The sequence below is a fragment of the Geotrypetes seraphini genome, chromosome 11 (genome assembly GCF_902459505.1).
Source record: "Geotrypetes seraphini chromosome 11, aGeoSer1.1, whole genome shotgun sequence".
In the NCBI taxonomy this organism is placed as follows: domain Eukaryota; kingdom Metazoa; phylum Chordata; class Amphibia; order Gymnophiona; family Dermophiidae; genus Geotrypetes; species Geotrypetes seraphini.
In genome coordinates, this window is record NC_047094.1 from 5,584,987 (window position 1) to 5,607,391 (window position 22,405).

Here is a 22,405-nt window from a genome sequence, read left to right on the forward strand (position 1 = left end):
TGTCCAATTCTCTGGTCACTCAGTCAAAGAAATTGATCAGATTTGTCTGAAAGGACCTGCCTCTAGTGAATCCATGTATTTTAGAAATGGCTCTACATCTGCAGATCATTTCCTAAAATACTATCTGAATTGGACATATCAATTCCAATGTGTATGTTCTATCTGAAATAGGGGCTCAATCTATGGAACATCTAACAGACTTCACCTTAAGTTTATCTGAATTAAAAATATTGAGTTCTTGTAATTTGAACAACCCTGAAGCAGAAAGCATACCTCCCTGACGCAAGTCCACATCTATTTCCGTGAGATCGAAATTGAACATGGTAAGTACACCCACCAGGGCAGTGTCTCTTGCGGCCTTCCAGTACTTGCTCTTGTTGTGTGCATTGCAATGACAAATAGATGGAGATGTCCAATATGGACACTGTTACAATAGAGATAAACAAAAAACATACTTTCTATTAGTGGCATATCATTGTTGAGACACCTAATCAGAGCAGGTGGGAGAGAGCATGCAATATCTGTATTTATGTTCTATTTTTAAATACATACTAACAAAATCCCCAAGCTTTGCTCCATCTGGAACCCTCCCACCTCCTGTCCCAGCCGAGTCTAAGAATTCTTACCTCCCTCCCGCCTCCCCTGTGCATAACTTTAGAATCCCTGGTGGTCCAGTGGTGAACAGTGTCAGGAGCGACCTTCCTTCGCTCCTGTCTGTGCTTAGCCACTAGCTGATTGGCTGCTGCGAAACTGGAAGTTACATTGGAAGGAGGGACTCGCCCGGAAGAAGGTCCCAGAGCACCCATGTGTGCAATGTTGCTTCTTCTTCCACAAAGCTTCTAAGAGACTGGTGAGCCTGCCCTTGGAGGCGCAAAGGGGCCAACCCAGGGGCATCGCAGATTTTTTTTTCCAGTTTTGACCCACGATTGGAAATTAGGGAGGAGGGGCTGCTGCACCCGTGAAAGGGGGTTGCTTGGACTTCTGGACTGGCTGGAGCTGAAGGGAAGGGACACTGTTGCTGGATCTGATCTGGGGATTGGGGGAAGGGAAAGAGGTGCTGGGCTCATGTGGTGTGTAGAGTGGAGCTAGAGGGAAGGTAGAGGTGCCAGTCTCATACGTGGGTGCTGAAGTGAGGGGATAGAGGTGTTGGACCCATTGGGAAGGGAGAGAGGTGCAGGACCTGCAGGGAGGAAGAGAGAAGGGAAGGGAAAGAGAAAAGCTGAACTAAGGGAATGAAGGAAGAGTGAGTGAAATATTGAACATAGCAGAGAGAGACAGGAAAGAGAGAGTATGAGAGACACATTGGCGTAAGGGAGTAAGAGAGGGGAGAAGCTGAACACAGGGAGATATACAAAAAGAGGAGATATTGTGGGCATGGATGGGAACAGGGACAAAAAGGGGAATGCTGCATGGGGGTAGTATATAGACACAGAGGGGTAATGGACATGGGAGTAATGCTAGACATAGGAGGGTATATGGACAAAGAGGGAAGATGGCTAGACCTGAGGAAGAATAAGAATGCAGAAGGAAGATGCTGGACACGGGGGCATAGGGATATAGAGGAGTGATATTGTACACAGGGGGAGGGGATCATAGAATGGTGAGATGATGAAGGCAGGAAGATGGGCACAGGGGAAATACTAGAAAGGGACATATAGGAGACATAGAGAAGGGAGATGCTGAACATGGGGAACAATGCATACACAGAGACAGATGGATGGTGAGCATGGAGAAAGAAGAAATGTCAAATGGTCAGGAGACCCTGGCAAATGAGTTAAAAGAAGACAAAAGAAGAGACCAGTGCCTGAGACCAACATGATTTGTATAACATGAGGCAACAAAAGGTAGAAAACAATAATTTTATTTTCCGTTTTGTGATTAGAATATATCAGATTTGAAATATGTATCCTGCTAGATTTAGACATAACTGGGGACCGCAAAGCCCAGGCCTTGCTTCTTTAGCTTCCAGCTGGCTTAGTGCTCTCTCTGACAGGGGGCAGTTACCCTAGTTGAACTCCTGTAACACTATTCATGTCATGTGTGACTGCAGTATTTTGTTAGCATTATTTTTCTGTGTAGCATTCTGTAGTAATTTGGCTTATTCAGTTTTCTTGGTTGTGGAGGGGATATTTGTGAAGGGGAGGGGAGACAGGGGTTTTGTTGATCCTTGCTCTGTATTATTTTTGTTTATAAAATGACAATTGAACAGAATATTTGTTTCTTTTTATACTTTAATAAAGTTCAATATAAAATCATAACTATTAGAGGCTTGTGCAGATGGGATCAGACGGTTTGCGGGGATGGGGACCGAGCTCGCGGGGACAGGGTTAAATGTTTTCCCTGTGTCATTCTCTAAGTTAAACCTTCGGATCCTGAATTATCCTAAGCTACTTAGAATGACCCCAGGGGATGCCTTTAAGTATTTGCAATACTCTTCTGATTCTATTCCTCCTTTAAATAAATTGCACTATTTACCAGTTTCCCCTCAAAACTCCTCTGGTGTTAATGCTAGCGGGCAAGGACAAGAAGCAGGGCTGAACTTAAACAATTTGACCAATTTACTTGAATCTTCAATGCTGGAAGTCACTGGAAGATCAACATTATTGGTTTCATTTGTCTTTGAACAAAATCTTATTCTGTTTTCCACTTATATTTTGTCATTCTCAAGATATTTCTAGAACACAAGGAGAAAAGTATTCCTAAGCAGTGGCGCATTGAGGGTGAGAGGCGTCCGGAGCGGTGGCTCCCCTCCCCCTCATTCCCCACCCCTCTGACATCACTTCCTCCTAGGCACAGGACCAGGAAGTGATGTCAGAGGACGAGCCGACGCTGGCACTAGCAGCAGGTTGGGGTTGCTGCTCGCCTCAAACGTTAAAGAGGTATGGGGAAGGGAAGGGGTGCATGTGTGGGGCAGGGAAGGAGCAGGGGAGGCAGAGAGGAGGATGGGTGCCAGTGTCCTTACCAAGACGCCCCCCCTTCCTTACTGTTCCTAGGTTTGAGACAGCAAACTAGTGAATTAGGTGCTACCTTTCTACTGAGTTATCTGTGCAAATGTTTAGTGCATTATGCAGGAGTTAAATATGTGGTTTTTGTTCCCAAGCAATTGAAAACCTTTCTAGACTTGAAGAGGATTGTTGGAACATCTTCCACTTAGACTGAGTTGTTAATTCAAGATATCTAGATCTAGTTAGGTCTTTCTTCAGGATATTACCTAAATCAGGGCTGCCCAAGTCCGGTCCTTGAGATCTACTTGCAGGCCAGATTTTCAGGATATCCACAATGAATATGCATGAGAAAGATATGCCTGCACTGCCTTCTTGTTATGTAAATTTCTCTCATGCATATTCATTGTGGATATCCTGAAAACCTGGCCTGCCAACAGATCTCGAGGACCGGACTTGGGCAGCCCTGACCTAAATTCCTGGCATTTAGAGCTTCTTCCTACTTAAATCTGTAATCTAAGTAAGAGGTCATAATCTTTTTTTTTTTTCTTTCTACAATTAATACCCTATAATCAGGGGTGTCAAATTCCCTCCTCGAGGGACGCAATCCAGTCGGGTTTTCAGGATTCCCCCCAATGAATATGCATGAGATCTATTAGCATATAATGAAAGCAATGCATGCAAATAGATCTCATGCATATTCATTGGGGAAATCCTGACTGGATTGCGGCCCTCGAGGAAGGATTTTGACACACCTGCCCTATAATGAATGTTAAGATTGTGCTCTGTTTCTTTAAACAAATTTATCTTGTGCAAGCGATTTTCAAAATAATTTAAAAAAAAAGGATCTGAACAGGCTTCTGGTATAAAAGCTACTGGTTTTCACAGGAATGAGGTACTACATCCTAATGACGTACTGGTCACCACCAAAAACCAAAAGCTAGGCTCAGTTGACCTATGTTCTGACCCAGCAAGGCACTTCTGTATTGTTTTAAATTTCTCTCATTATTTGAACACAAATTTATGTTGAAAGATTAGGTTTTGACCTGGATAATCTTTCTGTTAATTTTCACAGGAGTCTGTACATTAGGTGATCAATCCCCAGCTGCAAATCAGCTTTGCAGAAGTGTGTCACTCACAGCTTTCTCCCTCATTCTCAGTGGAGTGCAGTGCCCCTTCAGTTTATTCCAAAGCAATCGATCTCTACTGGAATAGAATACAAAGGAGGAGGGATACAAGGAACTTCCCCGAAAATATCAAACATATTTGTTTTGATCTACAACTTATAAGAAGAAGAAGAAGAATTATTAAGAAGCATTTATAACCTAGCAGCAACAGTGAATCAACCTGCTGTATGCAACAAGCACTAACATCAAAGGAGTCAGGAGTTCAACAAGTCACTTACTTATACAGGATTTCTTAAAGCTTAGCCATCTGACTGACAGGGAAGAACTCTAGTTCTGGAAATTAGAAATATCCGAGGCAGAAAGCAGGCAAATCAGGAATACTGAGGGCAGGCTGTATGAACTCCTATGAAGATTAACAAAAAGATTATCCAAGTAAGAACTTAATTCTTTCATTTTGTTACATCTGCACAGGAGTATGCATTTTAGGTGATATATCAAAGCAGTAGCCGACATCTAGGGAGAGACAGAAGAGCCTGCCTGCAAGACCAAGGACCCAAAGATGGCATTCTCTCGAGCAGCCACATCCATTCTGTAAAACCTCATAAATGTATAAGGGTAGACCAAGTATCTGCTCTACAAATCTCTCTGGAAGGAACTGCCCAAGACTCTGTCCATGAAGATGTGACACTCCTGGTTGAGTGCGCCTTAAGAGAAAACAGTGGCTGCTTGCCACAGGTGACATATGCTGATAAAATGGCCATGTGAATCCATCTGGCTATAGGAGCCTTGGACGCTGGTTTGCCCTGAATGGACTGGTTGGTTAACACAAACAGATGGTCTGAAAGATGAAAATCATTGGTCTTTTCCAGGTAGTAAAGTAAAACTCTTTGCACATCCAGTTTCTGTAAAAACCTAACCTGCTTACCTGAGCCTGTGGCTTGAAAAGCAGGCAGATGAACCTCTTGGTTGATGTGGAAATCAGATACTAGAGCTTGCAGTTCCGATATTCGTTTCTCTGAGATGATTACCCCCAGGAACATCACCTTCACTGTGAAACCCTGTAGTGGCTTCTCCCGATCCCTTTCACATCAATGTTGAAAAGCCTTCCAAGACTTGGCATAGGCCACCATAATGGAAGGCTTTTTACCTCAGAGTACAGTAGCAGTAACTACATCTGAAGAGCCTTTGCGAACTAGGGCTGTGCACTTGAGTCATGCTGTAAAACCAAAGCCGTAAAACCGTGGATTCTCCATGGGAACTGGTGCCTGACTGAGAAGCCCCGGATGAAGTGGGAGCTTGATGCTCCTGTCTTTTTGAAGATGTACTAGAAACATAGAAACATGATGGCAGATAAAGGCCAAATGGCACATCCAGTCTGCCCTTCCACAGTAACTATTACCTTTTCCTCTCTCTAAGAGATTCCATGTAACTATCCCAGGCTTTTTTGAAATCAGACAGTCTGTGACTCTACCACCTCTACCGGGAGACTATTCCAAGCATCTACAACCCTTTCTGTATAAAAGTATTTCCTTAGATTACTCCGAAGCCTATCACCTCTTAACTTCATCCTATGCCCTCTCATTCCAGAGCTTCCTTTCAAATGAAAGACTTGACTCATGCGCATTTACATCACTTAGATATTTAAACATCTCTATCATATCTCTCCTCTCCCGCCTTCCCTCCAAAGTATACAGATTGAGATCTTTAAATCTATCCCCATACGCCTTATGAAGACCACGCCTTCTTCCAGACCAACTCCATCCTTTTTATATCTTTTTTGAAGGTGCGGACTCCAGAATTGTACACAATATTCTAACCAGAGTCTTATACAGGGGCATCAATACCTCCTTTTTCCTACTGGGCATACCTCTCCCTATGCACCCTAGCATCCTTCTAGCTTTTGCCATTGCATTTTCAACCTGTTTGGTCACCTTAAGATCATCACATACAATCACACCCAAGTTTTGCTCTTCTATCATGCACTTAAGTTCTTCACCCCCTAAACTGTACCGTTCCCTCGCGTTTTTGTTGCCAACTGCATGACCTTGAATTTCTTAGCATTAAATTTTAACTGCCAAATTTCAGACCATTCTTCAAGCTTCGCCAGGTCTTTCTTCATGTTATTCACACCATCTGGCGTGTCTATTCTATCGCCTTCCACTCAACTAGTTCTTGACCCAGCTTGTCACTTTGGGACTCATCCTGAGAGCACCGAATTTATTTATTAGACATCTGTGTGGAACACTGTTAAAGGCTTTGCTAAAATCTAAATACACCACAACTAGCACACATCCTCTATCCAATTCTCTGGTCACCCTGTCAAAGAAATTGATCAGATTTGTCTGACAAGACCTACTTCTAGTGAATCCATGCTGCCTCCAGTCCTGTAATCCACAGGATTCCAGAAACTTCACCATTCTCTGTTTTAAAAGCGTTTCCATTAATTTGCTTACCACAGAAGTCAGACTTACTGGCCTGTAATTCCCCACTTCTCCTTACTTCCACTTTTATGGAGAGGGACCACATCTGCTCAGTACCTCCGACTCTAGAGACTCGTTGTAAAGGTCAGTCAGCGGAGCTATCAGAACTTCCCTAAGTTCCTTCAGCACCTTTGGATGTACACCATCTGGCCCCATTGCTTTGTCTACCTTTATTTTAGCTAGCTCCTCACGAACACAACCTTTCGAAAATTGATCAGGGTCTATTACTCCTCCATCCCTAATCATGTTTGTCTTCTGTGGTCCCCCTCCTGACGCTTCAGCTGTGAACACAGAACAGAAATATTTGTTTAGCAATTCGGCCTTTTCTTTATTAGCTTCTACATATTCCTCCCCTTCACCTTTGAGTCTCACAATGCCACTTTTGCACTTCTTCCTATCACTAATATATCTAAAAAATGTCTTGTCTTCCCATTTTACCCTGTCAGCTATTTTTTCTTCCATTTGCATCTTTGCTTTCCTGAGCCTTCCTGACTATATGACCAGCCTCTCTTAACTCTTCCAGATATTTTTGCCTGTCTTCTTCTTTTTGCAATCTTTTGTAGTTTATGAAAGCTAACCTCTTATTCCTTACCTTAGCTACTTTTGAGAAACAAAGTGGCCTTCTTTTCCTCTTACTTTACTTACTTGCCTCACAAAAAGGTTTGTCGCCCTTATAATCGCTCCTTTCAGTTTTGCTCACCGCATTTCCACTTCTTCCAGACGTTCCATCCAGACAGTAATTCCTTGACGTAAACCACCATCCGAACAAAGTTAGTTTTTTAAAAGTCTAGAACCTTTGCTTTTGAATGAGCCCTCTCTATATCCATCTTATTATTAAAACATACCATGTAGTGATCACTGGATGCCAGATGATCACCCACTGTAACATCAGAAACTTTCCCCGTTTGTAAGCACTAAGTCCAATATGAACCCTTCCTGCAGGGTTCCATTACCAACTGCTGGCACAGTTCTTGTAGAGAATCCAGAATATCCCTACTTCTAGAAGACCCCGCAATAGGGATACCTCAATCAACATCCAACATGTTAAAATCACCTATTAGTAAGACTTCCCCTTTTTTAGATATATTCTGAATGTCTGCTATTAAATCACTATCTCCTTCTTCTGTCTGTGAAGGAGGTCTGCATATCACACCAATGTAAAGATATTTACCATTCCCTTTTTCCAGATTGATCCACAGTGCCTCTTCCTTGCCCTGCAGATCCTGTAATTGTGTGGCTTTAATAAGATCTTTAACATACAATGCTACTCCCCCCCTCCTTTTCTTTCTACCCTGTCTTTCCTGAACAGATTATAGCCCAGTATAACTACATCCCAGTCATGGTTCTCTGTGAACCACGTCTCTGTGATTGCCACTATATCCAATGCCTCTTCTTCCATCACAGCTTCTAGATCCAGAATCTTGTCTCCCATACTTCCAACATTAGTATATACTACTTTCCAGATGTTGCCCCCTTTTCCCACCCATGTAGAGGAATTCAGTGATTTACTTACCTGAGGGCTTATACTTACCCGGGAAGCTTTGATCACCCTGTCCCTTCACTTCTAGTTTAAAGCCCTCTTCAGTAGATTAGCCAGTGTGCTGGCAAAGACACTTCTTCCCTTCTTTGATAGATATATACCATCCCTGCTCAGCAGCCCTTGGAAAATCATCCCATGGTCCAGGAAGCCAAAACGTTCTCGATGACACCATCCACATACCCATGCATTCATCTCCAGGATGCGAGCTTCTCTGCCTTGGCCTTTACCCTCGAAAGGGAGGATGGATGAGATTACCACTTGTGCACCTGATTTTTCACCTTCTCTTGCAGAGCCACAAAGTCACTTTTGCCACGTTCACAGGGGTACCTGGCAGTATCATTAATGCCAATGTGGATGAGCAACATCAGATAGTAGTTATCAGGCTTGATGAATCTCAGCAAACTCTCTGTAACATTTTGGATTTTGGCATCAGGCAGACAGCATACCTCTCGTGACATCATTTCTGGTCTGCAGATGGACACTTCTGTACCCCTCAGAAGGGAATCACAAACTACCACTACCTTACGCTTCCTAGTGGTCAGAGATCCAGTAATTTTTTGGTCCTTCCTCTCCTTGGGATGCTCTCATCTCCTCCACTTCCAGGACAGCATACCGGTTCTTCAGTTCAAGGGCAGGGGGAATCACAGTATCAATCTTGGAGTGTTCCGTAATCTGAGTCCAGCTACCTTCCCTCAGCACAGCCTCTTCTTTCCCACTGCTGGAAATCTTTGACGCCTCATAAACCATTTCATCGATGTACCTCTCATTCTCACAGATGCTTCTCAGTTTTCCTTTGTAGAAGGAAAACTGGATGGGGCATTACACTCTGCTGGGAATGAGGTAGGTGCCGAAAGCTGTGACACACACTTCTGCAATGCTGGTTTGCAGCTGGGGTCTGATAACTTAACGTATAGGCTCCTGTGTAGATGTAACAGAATATTTTATTAACACACCTACAAAGCAATTTTTAGCCATACTTATGCCTAACTATAATTCAGACTTACTCCTTGCTCTTCCACTATTAAAGTTTTGGCTAAATTATTACTGACACCCAATTCATGCATCACAAATAAGAAATATATAAATGGTTGTCAAGCGTAAGATCCTCTAGAACAACCCAAAACAGTCTAACATCTTGAACAGGCCCTTATTCGAGAAGATACAGTAATGTGCCAAAGTGTGTATTAGTGAATAAGCCCACTGAAAATAAGAATAAACATGTTTTGACACATTAAAAATTAACACATCTGAAATGGGCCTAGGTTTAAAAAATATACATCCTCAGCATACTGTACAACAAAACTGTGTGCTGTTTGGAAAAATGGTTTCTAGAATTTAGGGTTCCAAACAGATGAAGCTAGCACATAAGTAATTTGATATTTGTATATTTATATATTTCTTGGAAGAAAGATTTGAAATACCACAATTTTACATTCTAAAAGCATCTATTTTTGGTGAAGGGAGTATTTAAGGATACAAAATTCAGTTCAGACATATGATTATATTTACAATGTGTACACAAGTTCTTGATAATTTTGCAAATCCATATATAATGTTCCAATTGTCAAACTACAGTAAAACCTTGGTTTACGAGCATAATTCGTTCCAAAACCATGCTTGTAATCCAAAACACTCATATATCAAAACAAATTTCCCCATAGGAAATAATGGAAACTGACAATTCGTTCCACTACTCAAAAACTTTAATAGAAAATACTATACGTACTTGTATTGGAAGACCTCGCTTGTTTAGAATAGTCACTACACTCCCGCAGTGTCAGAGAGAGAACTATTGGCTCAGTTGTGATGATGTGACGCTCGTATTGCAAGACTTTTGTTTGTTTAGAACAGTCACTATACTCTTGCAGCGTCAGAGAGAGAGAGAACCATCGGCTCAGTTGTGATGTGTGTATACTGTATGTACTGCTCATATTGTAAGACACTGCTTGTATATCAAGTTAAAATGTAATCAAATGTTTTGTCTTGCAAAACACTTGCAAACCAAGTTACTTGCAATCCAAGGTTTTACTGTATCTAACATTCAGGACACCAGTCAACATAGTATATTCTTCTTTTCCCCCTCTCATGTCCACTACTGGAGTGATATTTGGTCCCACTTACCAGGGAGGTGAGCTTATCACACAGATAGCAGAAGCACTGCCCACATGCATCAGAATTTTTCCCTAGGGGAGCACTCGCGTCATTTTCGCTTCGCCTAGAAAAAGTAAGAACATAAGAATAGCCTTACTGGGTTAGACCAATCTAGCCCAGTATCCCATTTTCATGGCAAAACTGAGTTTAAAGATACTGCACATTGCAGATATTTCTCAAATGTTGTTCCTGAGATGATGACCTTTAAAACACATATTTTAAAAAGCTGGAAAGGGCTCTAAAGTATGTTTACTAGAGCAATAAAATATAGAGGCTAATCAAATTTCAGATTTGGTTATGGTGCCAAAACAGGTCCAAAATACTTCTGTCCTGTCTCAATTTCGTCCAAAAGATTATTTTAATTTTTGGCTATGTATTTTTGGTGAAAGATGAAAATTTGTGCTTTATTCCATTTGTCTCCCTCCTCTCAAAGATCCCTGGTGGTCTAGAACTGTAGCCGGAGCAATAGCGATCCCAGTTCCTCTTGATCAACTCTGCTCTCAAAATGGCTGCTACGAGTGGAGCATCATTCTTGCCGTGACTACTCCACTAGCACTAGACCTCCAGGGAACGTAATCTAGTCCTGGTGGGGGAAAGGGGACAGACTATTCATTGTATTCTTTCCCCAGATATTTTATTGAGTTTTATTTTTCTTATTGTAATTGTAAGTAATGCAGTTATGATCTTACACAATAGTTTATATGGTAAACAGAGTGCTCCAAATATATGTTTTTGATCAAGGCTGCAAGTTAAATGCAGTTAACTCTGTAATGCATTAACTATTAATCATGATTACTAAAAAAACTTTTTTTTCTGTTTTATAAATCTTTATTCATTTTGACATCTTAAATCAAGTGTAACAATAATCAACACTGAAATTGAATACATCACTTGAATTTCTATCATATTCAACATTAAAACATAAAGTTTTATCCCTTCCCTCCCACCCCTACTATAATATATATAATCAAATATATTTTATAAAAATTCTTTTCTAATGATCTAAACATTTGATAACATTCAGAACCCCCCCAACCCATCCCCGTGTTGCAATGTTCTTATATTGGAAAAAAAGGTATCTATTCATTACAATAATTTATCAATGGCCCCCAAATCTCCTTAAATTTATTATAATTTCCTTTTTGTATAGCTATTGTTTTTTCCATTCTATAAATGTGACAAAGTTAGTTCCACCAAAAACTATAATTAAGTCTACTCCAATTCTTCCAGTTACTTGTGATATGTTGTATGGCGACCCGTCATAATCGATAAAAGCCTATTGTTTTTAGATGAAATTTGGCTCTTTGCTCTCATTGACATTCCAAATAAAATCAAGTTGCGTTTCCTATTTCCTCAAAACATCTCTTCTGCTCTCTTCCACTCCCAACCCGTCCTCAGAACAATTTGCAATCTTTTCCCCCATCTGCATTTCAATATCAACCCACTGCTCCGGTCTACTTTAAAGGTGATCTTCATTGGTCTCCAGCAATACTGCACATATGCTACCTGTGGTCTGGTCTTGAAGCTTTCCCTCTGGTCCAGCCCATCCATCTCAGCTGACATCACTTCCTTTCTCCATGAGCAGGACAGGCCTGGGGAAAGATTTGAACCTGGAGTGTAACACTGCTGCTATCAGGGACCAAAAGAAGACACGGTGGGGAGGAGGAGGAAAAATGCTGAACCTTGGTGAGGACAGGGGAGTGGGCAGAGGACCTGCAACAAGAACTGGAGGGGCCACTGGTGGATGCTATGACTGAGGCAGTGAGCTCTAGCAGTCACAAGAACAGTTTGGTGCTGCTCCCACCAAGTCTGTGTCACTGCTCATGGGATGGAGGAAAGGAAAAAAAAAAAGAGAAAGATAATGGACAACAGGAAAGAGAGATAAGGGACCTAGGGGAAGAGGAGGGAAGACCGAAAAAGGGAGATATGCTGGATCTGAGGGTGGGAGGGAAGATATCAGATATTTAGGGAAGAGGGATGAGATTTGATATACTGCCTTTCTATGGTTACCATCCATGTGGTTTATGAACTACACAGGTACTTATTTTGTATCTGGGGCATGGAGGGTTAAGTGACTTGCCCAGAGTCACAAGGAGATGCAGTGGGAAATAAATAAATAAATATAAACTAGACTTTAAGCCCCTTTACATTAATGGGTGCTAGAGTAGATGCGTGTCTTTCTTTCTCTCTCTCTCCTTGGCTGCTGTCTCTTTGTCTCTCTCTTTCCTGAGCTGTCCACCACCACCACCCCTTCACTGCTCCCCCTGTCCAGCAGTAGCTCTTCTCCCTTCCTTTTTTTTTTTTTTTAATTTGCAATGAAAGGTTTTTATTGAAATACACTCCAAACAGTACAATTTCACAGGAAACGCAGGAACAAAGATATATAGAGCAAAATACCTCGCTCGAAAATAACAACAGAAACATGTGCAATTCCCACAGACTAATAAGAGCAATCAAAAATACCCACCAAATCACAGCCCATACCCCCCCACCCACCCCCCTAGGGACAGAGCACAATACCAACATCTCTCAATAAGATTGAGAAACAATCTATTCCAAACAGAAACCAAAACGTGAAAAGGAATATGGTTATGGAATCCCCCCAAGTATCGCCCATCCAGTCCTACTCCAAAACAAACCCAGAGCCCCTAGCCACCCTACCACAAACCCCCACAGAAGCCCGAAAACTACGCCAAATATGAGCATAGACATGTAATTTACCATGACGCAAAGCTGTTAAGTGATAAAGGTTCTGCCAATTAAGTAAGCGTTGCTCCACCAGGGCCCACGTGGGAGGGAGCGCCTGATTCCACAGAGAGGCAATGGCCAATCTAGCAGCAATGAATGCCAACTTACAAAATAAAGAGTCACCCCAAGCCAAATCCAATTGATGCCAAAACAACAAGGCGTGTCGCCAATCAGCCGGTATCTGGACGTCTAAGATCCGGGACACCCGAACAAAAACCTCAGTCCAGAATCCACACACCTGCCCACACTGCCACCACATATGAAAGTATGTACCCACTTCCCCACAGCCCCTCCAACATAGGTCACTCGCACCTCCCTGCCAACGAGCCACAACCTGAGGGGTATAGTACCACCGAAAGAGGACCTTGCAACCATTCTCGATTAGCAAAGCAGCTATACCTGCCGAGGAGATCTCTGACCATATGTCACCCCAAGTGTCCCAGGAAATAGCTGAACCACAATCATCTTCCCAAGCCCTCATGTAGGGAAGGGGAGCCCCCCGACAATTAAGGCACCTATATACTGCAGAGAGAGCTCCCTTCCGAAGCACTGGACCCAATAGCAGCTCAAAGGGCATCTTACCACCCCTCAAGTCTCCCAAAAGACCCGAGGCCCTGATATAATGGAGAACCTGCTGGTAGGGGAACAAATCCCTTATCCCAAACCCATACTTGCCCCTGAGTTCCGTAAAGGGTCTAACACCGCCCAAAACTGGGTCCCACAACTGTCCCACACAAACTAAGCCCCGTGACTCCCAATCTGCAAACACTCCCCCATCCCTTCCCGGTGGAAAGTCAGGGTTGTGTCTCAACGGAGTATACCAGGAATGTCGCCTACTCCCCAATAAACAAGCTCTGGTCTGATTCCATACCCTCAAGGAAGTCACTACCGAGGATACCCCCCCTACCAGGCGCGCCCTACCAGGCACCCACGGCCGATGTAACAAAGGTACCCCCTCACTTAACCTTTGCTCAATTTCCACCCACGGTTTCGGCGTCTGCCATTCTAAAAGGGCGCGCAGCTGAGCAGCCTGATAATATTTCACCACATCCGGGACCCCCAACCCCCCGTCTCCTCTCCCCATACATAAGACCTTCCTACTCACCCTTGGCCGTCGACCAGCCCAAATAAAATTAAAGATATGCCTTTGAACCCCCTCTAATGTTTTTCTGCCCACCCAAAGAGGCAATACCTGGAATAAGAACAACAAACGAGGCAGAATCATCATCTTCACAATGGCCACCCGGCCCAACCAAGAGAAATACAGATCTTTCCAATTAAGCAAATCTTGGCGAATGCGACGTAAGAGCGGAGGAAAGTTGAGTTCTCCCTTCCTTTTACCTCCACCCTGTCCAGCAGCAGGCCTTCTCCCTTCCTTTTATCACCCCCCTATCAAGCAGCACCCCTTCCCTGATCCCCCTGTCCAGTAGCCCTTTTACCTTCCCTGTGTTCAGCAGCACCACTTCACTGCTCCTTTTGTCCAGCAGCAGCCCTTCTCCCTTTGTTTAACCTCCCCCCTGTCCAGCAGCACTTCTTCCCTGCTCCCCTTGTCCATCAATACCTGTCCAGCAGCACCTCTTCACTGCTCCCCCTGTCCAGCATCAGCCCTTCTCCCTTCATTTTACCTCCCCCTGTCAAGCAGCAGGCCTTCTCCCTTCCGTTTACCTCCCCCCCGTCCAGCAGCATCCCTTCACCGCTCCCCCTGTCCAGCAGCAGCCCTTCTCCCTTTGTTTTACCTCCCCCCTGTCCAGCAGCAGCCCTTCTCTCTTCATTTTACCTTCCCCCTGTCCAGAAGCACCTCTTCCCTGCTCCCCGTCCATCAATACCTGTCCAGTAGCACACTTTCCCTGCTTCCCCTGTCCAGCAGTAGCCCTTCACTGCTCCCCCTGTCCAGCAGCAGCCCTTCTCCCTTCGTTTTACCTCCCCCCTGTCAAGCAGCAGGTCTTCTCCCTTCCTTTTACCTCCCCCCGTCCAGCAGCATCCCTTCACTGCTCCCCCCTGTCCAGCAGCAGCCCTTCCCCCTTCCTTTTACCTCCCCCCTGTCCAGCAGCAGCCCTTCTCTCTTCATTTTATCTTCCCCCTGTCCAGAAGCACCTCTTCCCTGCTCCCCCTGTCCATCAATACCTGTCCAGCAGCACCCCTTCCCTGCTTCCCCTTTCCAGCAGTAGCCCTTCACTGCTCCCCCTGTCCAGCAGCAGCCCTTCTCCCTTCCTTTTACCTCCCCCCTGTCCAGCAGCAGCCCTTATCTCTTCATTTTACCTTCCCCCTGTCCAGAAGCACCTCTTCCCTGCTTCCCCTGTCCACCAATACCTGTCCAGCAGCACCCCTTCCCTTCTTCCCCTGTCCAGCAGCAGCCCTTCTCCCTTCATTTTACCTCCCTCCTGTCCAGCAGCAGGCCTTCTCCCTTCAAGTTTCAAGTTTATTAAAAATTTTTTATACCGCTTATTCAAATTTCTAAGCGGTGTACAGCAATAAAAAAAGAAATCTTTAAAAGAAACAAAACCAATTAGTGTTAAAATATTGTACATTACAATATCAAGTTAGTAGACTTTAACATAAACACATATACTAACTGGACACAAATGGGAAAGTAGGACTGAACTATAATAATTTAAGATAAAGCACACTTAGGGATAAAACAACAGGTAGGGAAAGGGACTGTAGTTAGTTTAGTCCTACTTTATCCAAAAACATCCTCAAATAAAAATGTTTTGAGTTTTGCTTTAAACTGCTTTATCGAGGTTTCCATACGTAAGTGACTGGGCAATGAATTCCATAGGGTGGGTGCAGTAACAGCGAAATTATTAGATCTTCACTGCTCTCCCTGTCCAGCAGCAGCCCTTCTCCCTTCATTTTACCTCCCCCCCTGTCCAGCAGCACCTCTTCCCTGCTCCCCCTGTCCAGCAGCAGCCCTTCTCCCTTTGTTTTACCTCCCCCTGTCCAGCAGCAGGTCTTCTCCCTTCCTTTTACCCCCCCCTGTCCAGTAGTACCCCTTCTCCTTCCTTGCTCCCCTTGTCCAGCATCCGCTAGCCCGGGCAGCCTCGGGACTTTTGATGGGCCGGCCCACCTTGCATTATCGAAGTGGGCCGGCCTAGCAAATGCCCCGCAGCTGCAAGATGAAACCGCAGCTACTGCGTTTGCTGGTTCGGGGATGAGAAGAGGTGTCCCAGCAGCAGTAGCGCAGGAAGTCAGTCGGCATCGGAGATCGGGGCAGACAGTGCGCATGTGTGGCACGGAAGCACACATCACAGCGGCAGGGATCACGGCATTGTAAGTGCGCATGCGCGCTTAGGGTTTTATTATAGAGGATATTTTAACCATGTGATTTAAGTCCTATAATAATTTTAGCAGTACTTGAAGTCTGTAAATATGAGATAAGCTCCTTAGGAATTAGCCTCTCTGTGGCATTATGTCTGAGTGTGGCCCAAAGTCAGCCACTGTAAAAGCACTGTGACTTTTAGTTTCAGTTTTCATTAGCTGTGGTCCTTGTATGTGGAGTAGAGAATGACACAGTGGCAAAATTCATCACTGTTCCCGTCCCCGCGGATAACTGTGGGAAACCATCCCCGTGTCATTCTTTAAGGAGAGAGGGAAGAATCAGAGTATGAATGGACCCTCAAGCCTTGCATTGAAGAATGCTGCTGTAGAAGGACTGAGGTTGAGATGGACACTAAAGGACACGGGATGATTTCAGCCACTGACCCTCAAGCCTTGCATTGACATATGCTGCAGTAGAAGGACAGAGAGACACTAAAGAATGATACAGGATGGTTTCCTGTGGATATCTGTGGGGATGGGAACAATTATGAATTTTGTCACCATGTTATTCTCTACTGCAGAGCTCAAGTTCCCACTCTGCAACTTTAACAAGTCATTTAACCTCTCTGTGGTAACTTACTCAGCTACAGCTGGACTATAAGACTTTCCTCCTTGGTTTTAAAGAATATGCAGCCATAGGGAGGCTGCCCTAGCCTTTCACCCAAAGAGGCACTAACCATGTCTTAAGTGCTACATAGATAAAATGTGTCATATGGATGACTGGTTCTACTGTATGTAATGCCACTGTTACTCTGTGGTGCTGCCCTGACTGCTTACACAAATGGATGTGTTGTACAGTCATATCTGGCATGGGGCAACACATTCCCTTTTCTGCTGAATGTAACAGCTAGTTCATCATCCAGCACTTCTTCAGGAGTCTTCTCTTCCGAAATGGATTGCTCTGAAACATAAAATTAGTCATTTATCCATTTGTACTTATTTAAGTTTATCTTTTTGCTATAATACAAATGCCCATGGAACCCCTGCAGGACAACTATGTATCTAAATAGATTGTGGACTCTGTGCTTTTTAATTTTCTGATTAATATCATACAGATACAGTGTTCTGGGCAGGGACTGCAGGGAATCCTAGTCCAGTGAGAGACAAATGATGAACTTACCCAAGCACCCAATGATTATTACTGAATCACCCAATGTGTTCTCTGCTTCATCATCACTAATCACAACCACACTGTTTTCTGTTGTGACAGCTGCGATGCTTGACTCCTCCACTGCACTCTCAGACAGCATGTTAACTGAAAACTTCAAGGAAAAGCACAAGCTTTTTATTGATTATGAAACTTACACGCCTCTTGCAGTTTCACTGCTTGACTGCTCTAATGGCTTAATCTTTGGAAAGTAATCAGCAAATATTTTTTTTTTTTAATTCTTTATTCATTTTTAAAACTTCAATTGTGCACAAAAGAGCCTACCACCCCTCAACCTCAAATTATGCCCTCTGGTTTTACCATTTTCTTTGGAAAAGATTTTGTTCTACGTTAATAACCTTCAAGTATTTGAATGTCTGAATCATATCTCCCCTGTCCCTCCTTTCCTCTAGGGCACAGGTGTCAAACTCAAGGCCCGCAGGGCAAAATCCGGCCCACCTGGTCATTTTATGCGGCCCAATGCCCCAGTGTTACCTTGTGGCTGGTTCTCTCCTCCTCACAGCCGTAGTGTGCCCGCTAAATGGTCGAAGTCAGCTCTCGCGGGACTCATAACAACTGACGTCACTCAGCAAGCGGTGTGGTGGCAGGCCGGATGTTGAAGAGTTCGTGGCTGCCCTGCACCGCTGGAGATTTGCTGTTGCCGTCCAGGGGGCTCCGATAAAAATACCAGGGATGATTTAAAGTCCGTACATAGGCCGCCCCATATAACTAGGCAGCAACCCATGTATAGACCGTGGCCTATATATAGGGAAATACAGTATAGGGCAGCTGCCTCCAATGCACCTACCGTGTTTCCCTGAAAATAAGACCTACTTCGAAAATAAGCCCTAGCATGATTTTCAGAGTAGGTCCTAATAGGCATAAGCCGTACCCCCAAAATAAGCCCTAGTTAGATAGATCCCTCGCAGCCACTCTCGAATGTCCCTGACACCATCCCTCCTTACAATAGATCTGCCCAATTTGACGCAGCTAGTGCGGCAGTGCTTCCCCCCATCCCCCATGTGCAGCAGCTTTCCTCCCCTCTCACCCATCCCCTTAAGAACATAAGAATTGCCGCTGCTAGGTCAGACCAGTGGTAAATCGTGCCCAGCAGTCCACTCACGCGGCGGCCCTTAGGTCAAAGACCAGTGACCTTGCACATCATCTTTCCCTCCCTCCCACGGATATACCATACCTCCACTCTGTTCAGCATCAGTGGCAGCACTCTGAACCAGGGCTGTGGAGTCGGTAGATAAATGTTCCGACTCCGACTCCTCAGTTTTTTGTACTTCAGACTCCGACTCCAGGTACCCGAAATTTCCTCCGACTCCACAGCACTGGTTAATTTTCAGATCGTTAAAATGGAATGTAAAATTGAGAGAAATGAGCATTTTCGACACCACCTTGCTTTTGCTTTTAATCAAGGTTCTAAGGCCGCAGAAGCTGCTCGCAACATTTGTGCTGTGTATATAGTGGGTGCTATAGCTGAAAGAATCGCTCGTGATTGGTATGCCAAGTTCAAAAATGGAGTCGGTAGATAAATGTTCCGACTCTGCAGTTTTTTGTACTTCTGACGCCGACTCCGTCTCCACAGCACTGGTTAATTTTCAGATCGTTAAAATGGAATATCAAGTTGAGAGAAATGAGCATTTTGGACACCACCTTCTTTTTGCTTTTAATCAAGGTTCTAAGGCCGCAGAAGCTGCTCGCAACATTTGTGCTGTGTATATAGTGGGTGCTATAGCTGAAAGAATCGCTCGTGATTGGTATGCCAAGTTCAAAAATGGAGTCGGTAGATAAATGTTCCGACTTCGACTCTGCAGTTTTTTGTACTTCTGACTCCGACTCCTCGACTCCGTCTCCACAGCACTGGTTAATTTTCAGATCGTTAAAATGGAATGTCAAGTTGAGATAAATGAGCATTTTGGACACCACCTTCTTTTTGCTTTTAATCAAGGTTCTAAGGCCGCAGAAGCTGCTCGCAACATTTGTGCTGTGTATATAGTGGGTGCTATAGCTGAAAGAATCGCTCGTGATTGGTATGCCAAGTTCAAAAATGGAGTCGGTAGATAAATGTTCCGACTCTGCAGTTTTTTGTACTTCTGACGCCGACTCCGTCTCCACAGCACTGGTTAATTTTCAGATCGTTAAAATGGAATATCAAGTTGAGAGAAATGAGCATTTTGGACACCACCTTCTTTTTGCTTTTAATCAAGGTTCTAAGGCCGCAGAAGCTGCTCGCAACATTTGTGCTGTGTATATAGTGGGTGCTATAGCTGAAAGAATCGCTCGTGATTGGTATGCCAAGTTCAAAAATGGAGTCGGTAGATAAATGTTCCGACTTCGACTCTGCAGTTTTTTGTACTTCTGACTCCGACTCCTCGACTCCGTCTCCACAGCACTGGTTAATTTTCAGATCGTTAAAATGGAATGTCAAGTTGAGATAAATGAGCATTTTGGACACCACCTTCTTTTTGCTTTTAATCAAGGTTCTAAGGCCGCAGAAGCTGCTCGCAACATTTGTGCTGTGTATATAGTGGGTGCTATAGCTGAAAGAATCGCTCGTGATTGGTATGCCAAGTTCAAAAATGGAGTCGGTAGATAAATGTTCCGACTCTGCAGTTTTTTGTACTTCTGACGCCGACTCTGTCTCCACAGCACTGGTTAATTTTCAGATCGTTAAAATGGAATATCAAGTTGAGAGAAATGAGCATTTTGGACACCACCTTCTTTTTGCTTTTAATCAAGGTTCTAAGGCCGCAGAAGCTGCTCGCAACATTTGTGCTGTGTATATAGTGGGTGCTATAGCTGAAAGAATCGCTCGTGATTGGTATGCCAAGTTCAAAAATGGAGTCGGTAGATAAATGTTCCGACTTCGACTCTGCAGTTTTTTGTACTTCTGACTCCGACTCCTCGACTCCGTCTCCACAGCACTGGTTAATTTTCAGATCGTTAAAATGGAATGTCAAGTTGAGATAAATGAGCATTTTGGACACCACCTTCTTTTTGCTTTTAATCAAGGTTCTAAGGCCGCAGAAGCTGCTCGCAACATTTGTGCTGTGTATATAGTGGGTGCTATAGCTGAAAGAATCGCTCGTGATTGGTATGCCAAGTTCAAAAATGGAGTCGGTAGATAAATGTTCCGACTCCAACTCCTCAGTTTTTTGTACTTCTGACTCTGACTCCGGGTACCCAAAATTTCCTCAGACTCCGACTCCTCGACTCCAACTCCACAGCACTGGTTAATTTTCATATCGTTAAAATGGAATGTAAAATTGAGAGAAATGAGCATTTTGGACACCACCTTCTTTTTGCTTTTAATCAAGGTTCTAAGGCCGCAGAAGCTGCTCGCAACATTTGTGCTGTGTATATAGTGGGTGCTATAGCTGAAAGAATCGCTCGTGATTGGTATGCCAAGTTCAAAAATGGAGTCGGTAGATAAATGTTCCGACTTCGACTCTGCAGTTTTTTGTACTTCTGACTCCGACTCCTCGACTCCGTCTCCACAGCACTGGTTAATTTTCAGATCGTTAAAATGGAATGTCAAGTTGAGATAAATGAGCATTTTGGACACCACCTTCTTTTTGCTTTTAATCAAGGTTCTAAGGCCGCAGAAGCTGCTCGCAACATTTGTGCTGTGTATATAGTGGGTGCTATAGCTGAAAGAATCGCTCGTGATTGGTATGCCAAGTTCAAAAATGGAGTCGGTAGATAAATGTTCCGACTCCGACTCCTCAGTTTTTTGTACTTCTGACTCCGACTCCAGGTACCTGAAATTTCCTCCGACTCCGAAGCCCTGCTCTGAACTTTGCGGTCTTCCCCACCGGGGCCTTCCCTGTGTTGCCGTGTTACTGATGACATCATCAGTGATGCGGCAGAGGTAGGGTTACCAGATTTTCTGTCTGGAAAATCCGGACTCTAGACCCAACCCTCCTGCCGCCCTGTCCCTCCCCGTCACGCCTCCCCCCCCCCCCCCCGCCTGTTCTCATCGGGCAGCACATCATCGCGCCATATCCACGCACGCGTGGATGTCCTCTTGCACAAAGGAAAGCTTTTCGAAACCTGGACAAAGTGCCGGGTTTTGAGAAGCTGTCCGGACGTGTCCTCAAAAGGAGACCATGTCCTGGGAAATCCAGACATCTGGTAACGCAAAGCAGCCAGTAAAGGGCGCGGAGGTACGGTATGTCGGTGTTGCGGTGGGAGGGTCAGTGGGGTTCTGCTGCACAGGGGGGGATGGGTGAGAGATGATTGTTATACACACAGCAAAAAATAAGACATCCCCCCCCCCCAAATAAGCCCTAGTGCGTTTTTGGGACCCAAAATTAATATAAGTCAGTGTCTTATTTTGGGGGCAAGAGGGGAGCAGTCCGCATGTCACGTGACCTCCCTCCCCCCCCACCCCCCGTGTCCTACCTTTCAAAGTTTCGCCAGAGAGAGCGCGCGCGCTGCCAGCAGCCCCGCCGATTTCTCCTCTTCCGGCGCCCCGCCCTCTCTGCCGGAAACAGGAAGCTGCGTCAGGCGCCGAGGAGGAGGCGGAAGCCGCCCGGGGCCGCGAGTCTGTGGTGAGTGGGTTCGGGGCGCGCTCGACCTTGTCTCTCCCGGGGGAGGAGCGTCGGCCCGTCTCGAGCCGCGGCGTTGCCATGGCGTCCTGCCAAGCGTCTCCTGCGCGTGCGCCGTCTGGACGTTCCCACGTTGCCTGCTTTGGCGCGTGCAAGACGTTGTCATGATCCCTGCTTGCAATTTGGGGGGGGGGGGGGGGGGGGGAATATCATTTCCCTAAAGCGTTTTCTGCATGTGGAAAATAATAATAATACATTTTATTTATAGCATAATATAAATAATATTAAATATTGAACTAGGCCAGTATTGGGCAGACTTGCACGGTCTGTGTCTGTATATAATAATAATAATAATAACTTTATTTTTGTATACCGCCATACCCAAGGAGTTTA

At 44.5% G+C, this 22,405-nt stretch overlaps 1 protein-coding gene across 5 annotated transcripts in view; it reads right to left on the reverse strand.

Annotated features, from left to right (window-relative positions):
• LOC117369443 overlaps positions 1-22,044 on the reverse strand; it is a 91,159-nt gene extending 69,115 nt beyond the window's left edge. Inside the window, exons 1-5 of one of the 5 annotated variants that reach the window (XM_033964033.1) lie at positions 17,949-18,427; positions 17,427-17,568; positions 17,084-17,207; positions 10,211-10,304; positions 274-424 (exon numbers count right to left, since the gene is read on the reverse strand). In XM_033964033.1, the coding sequence (XP_033819924.1) occupies positions 274-424; positions 10,211-10,304; positions 17,084-17,207; positions 17,427-17,556 (499 nt within the window). In that variant the 5' untranslated portion in view covers positions 17,557-17,568; positions 17,949-18,427. Of the gene's footprint in view, positions 1-273; positions 425-4,347; positions 4,473-10,210; positions 10,305-11,746; positions 11,833-17,083; positions 17,208-17,426; positions 17,569-17,948; positions 18,428-21,866 lie in introns of those variants that run through there. The other 4 variants (XM_033964032.1, XM_033964035.1, XM_033964037.1 and 1 more) reach the window with 4 other exon arrangements.
• Between the last annotated feature and the right edge of the window lie 361 nt (positions 22,045-22,405).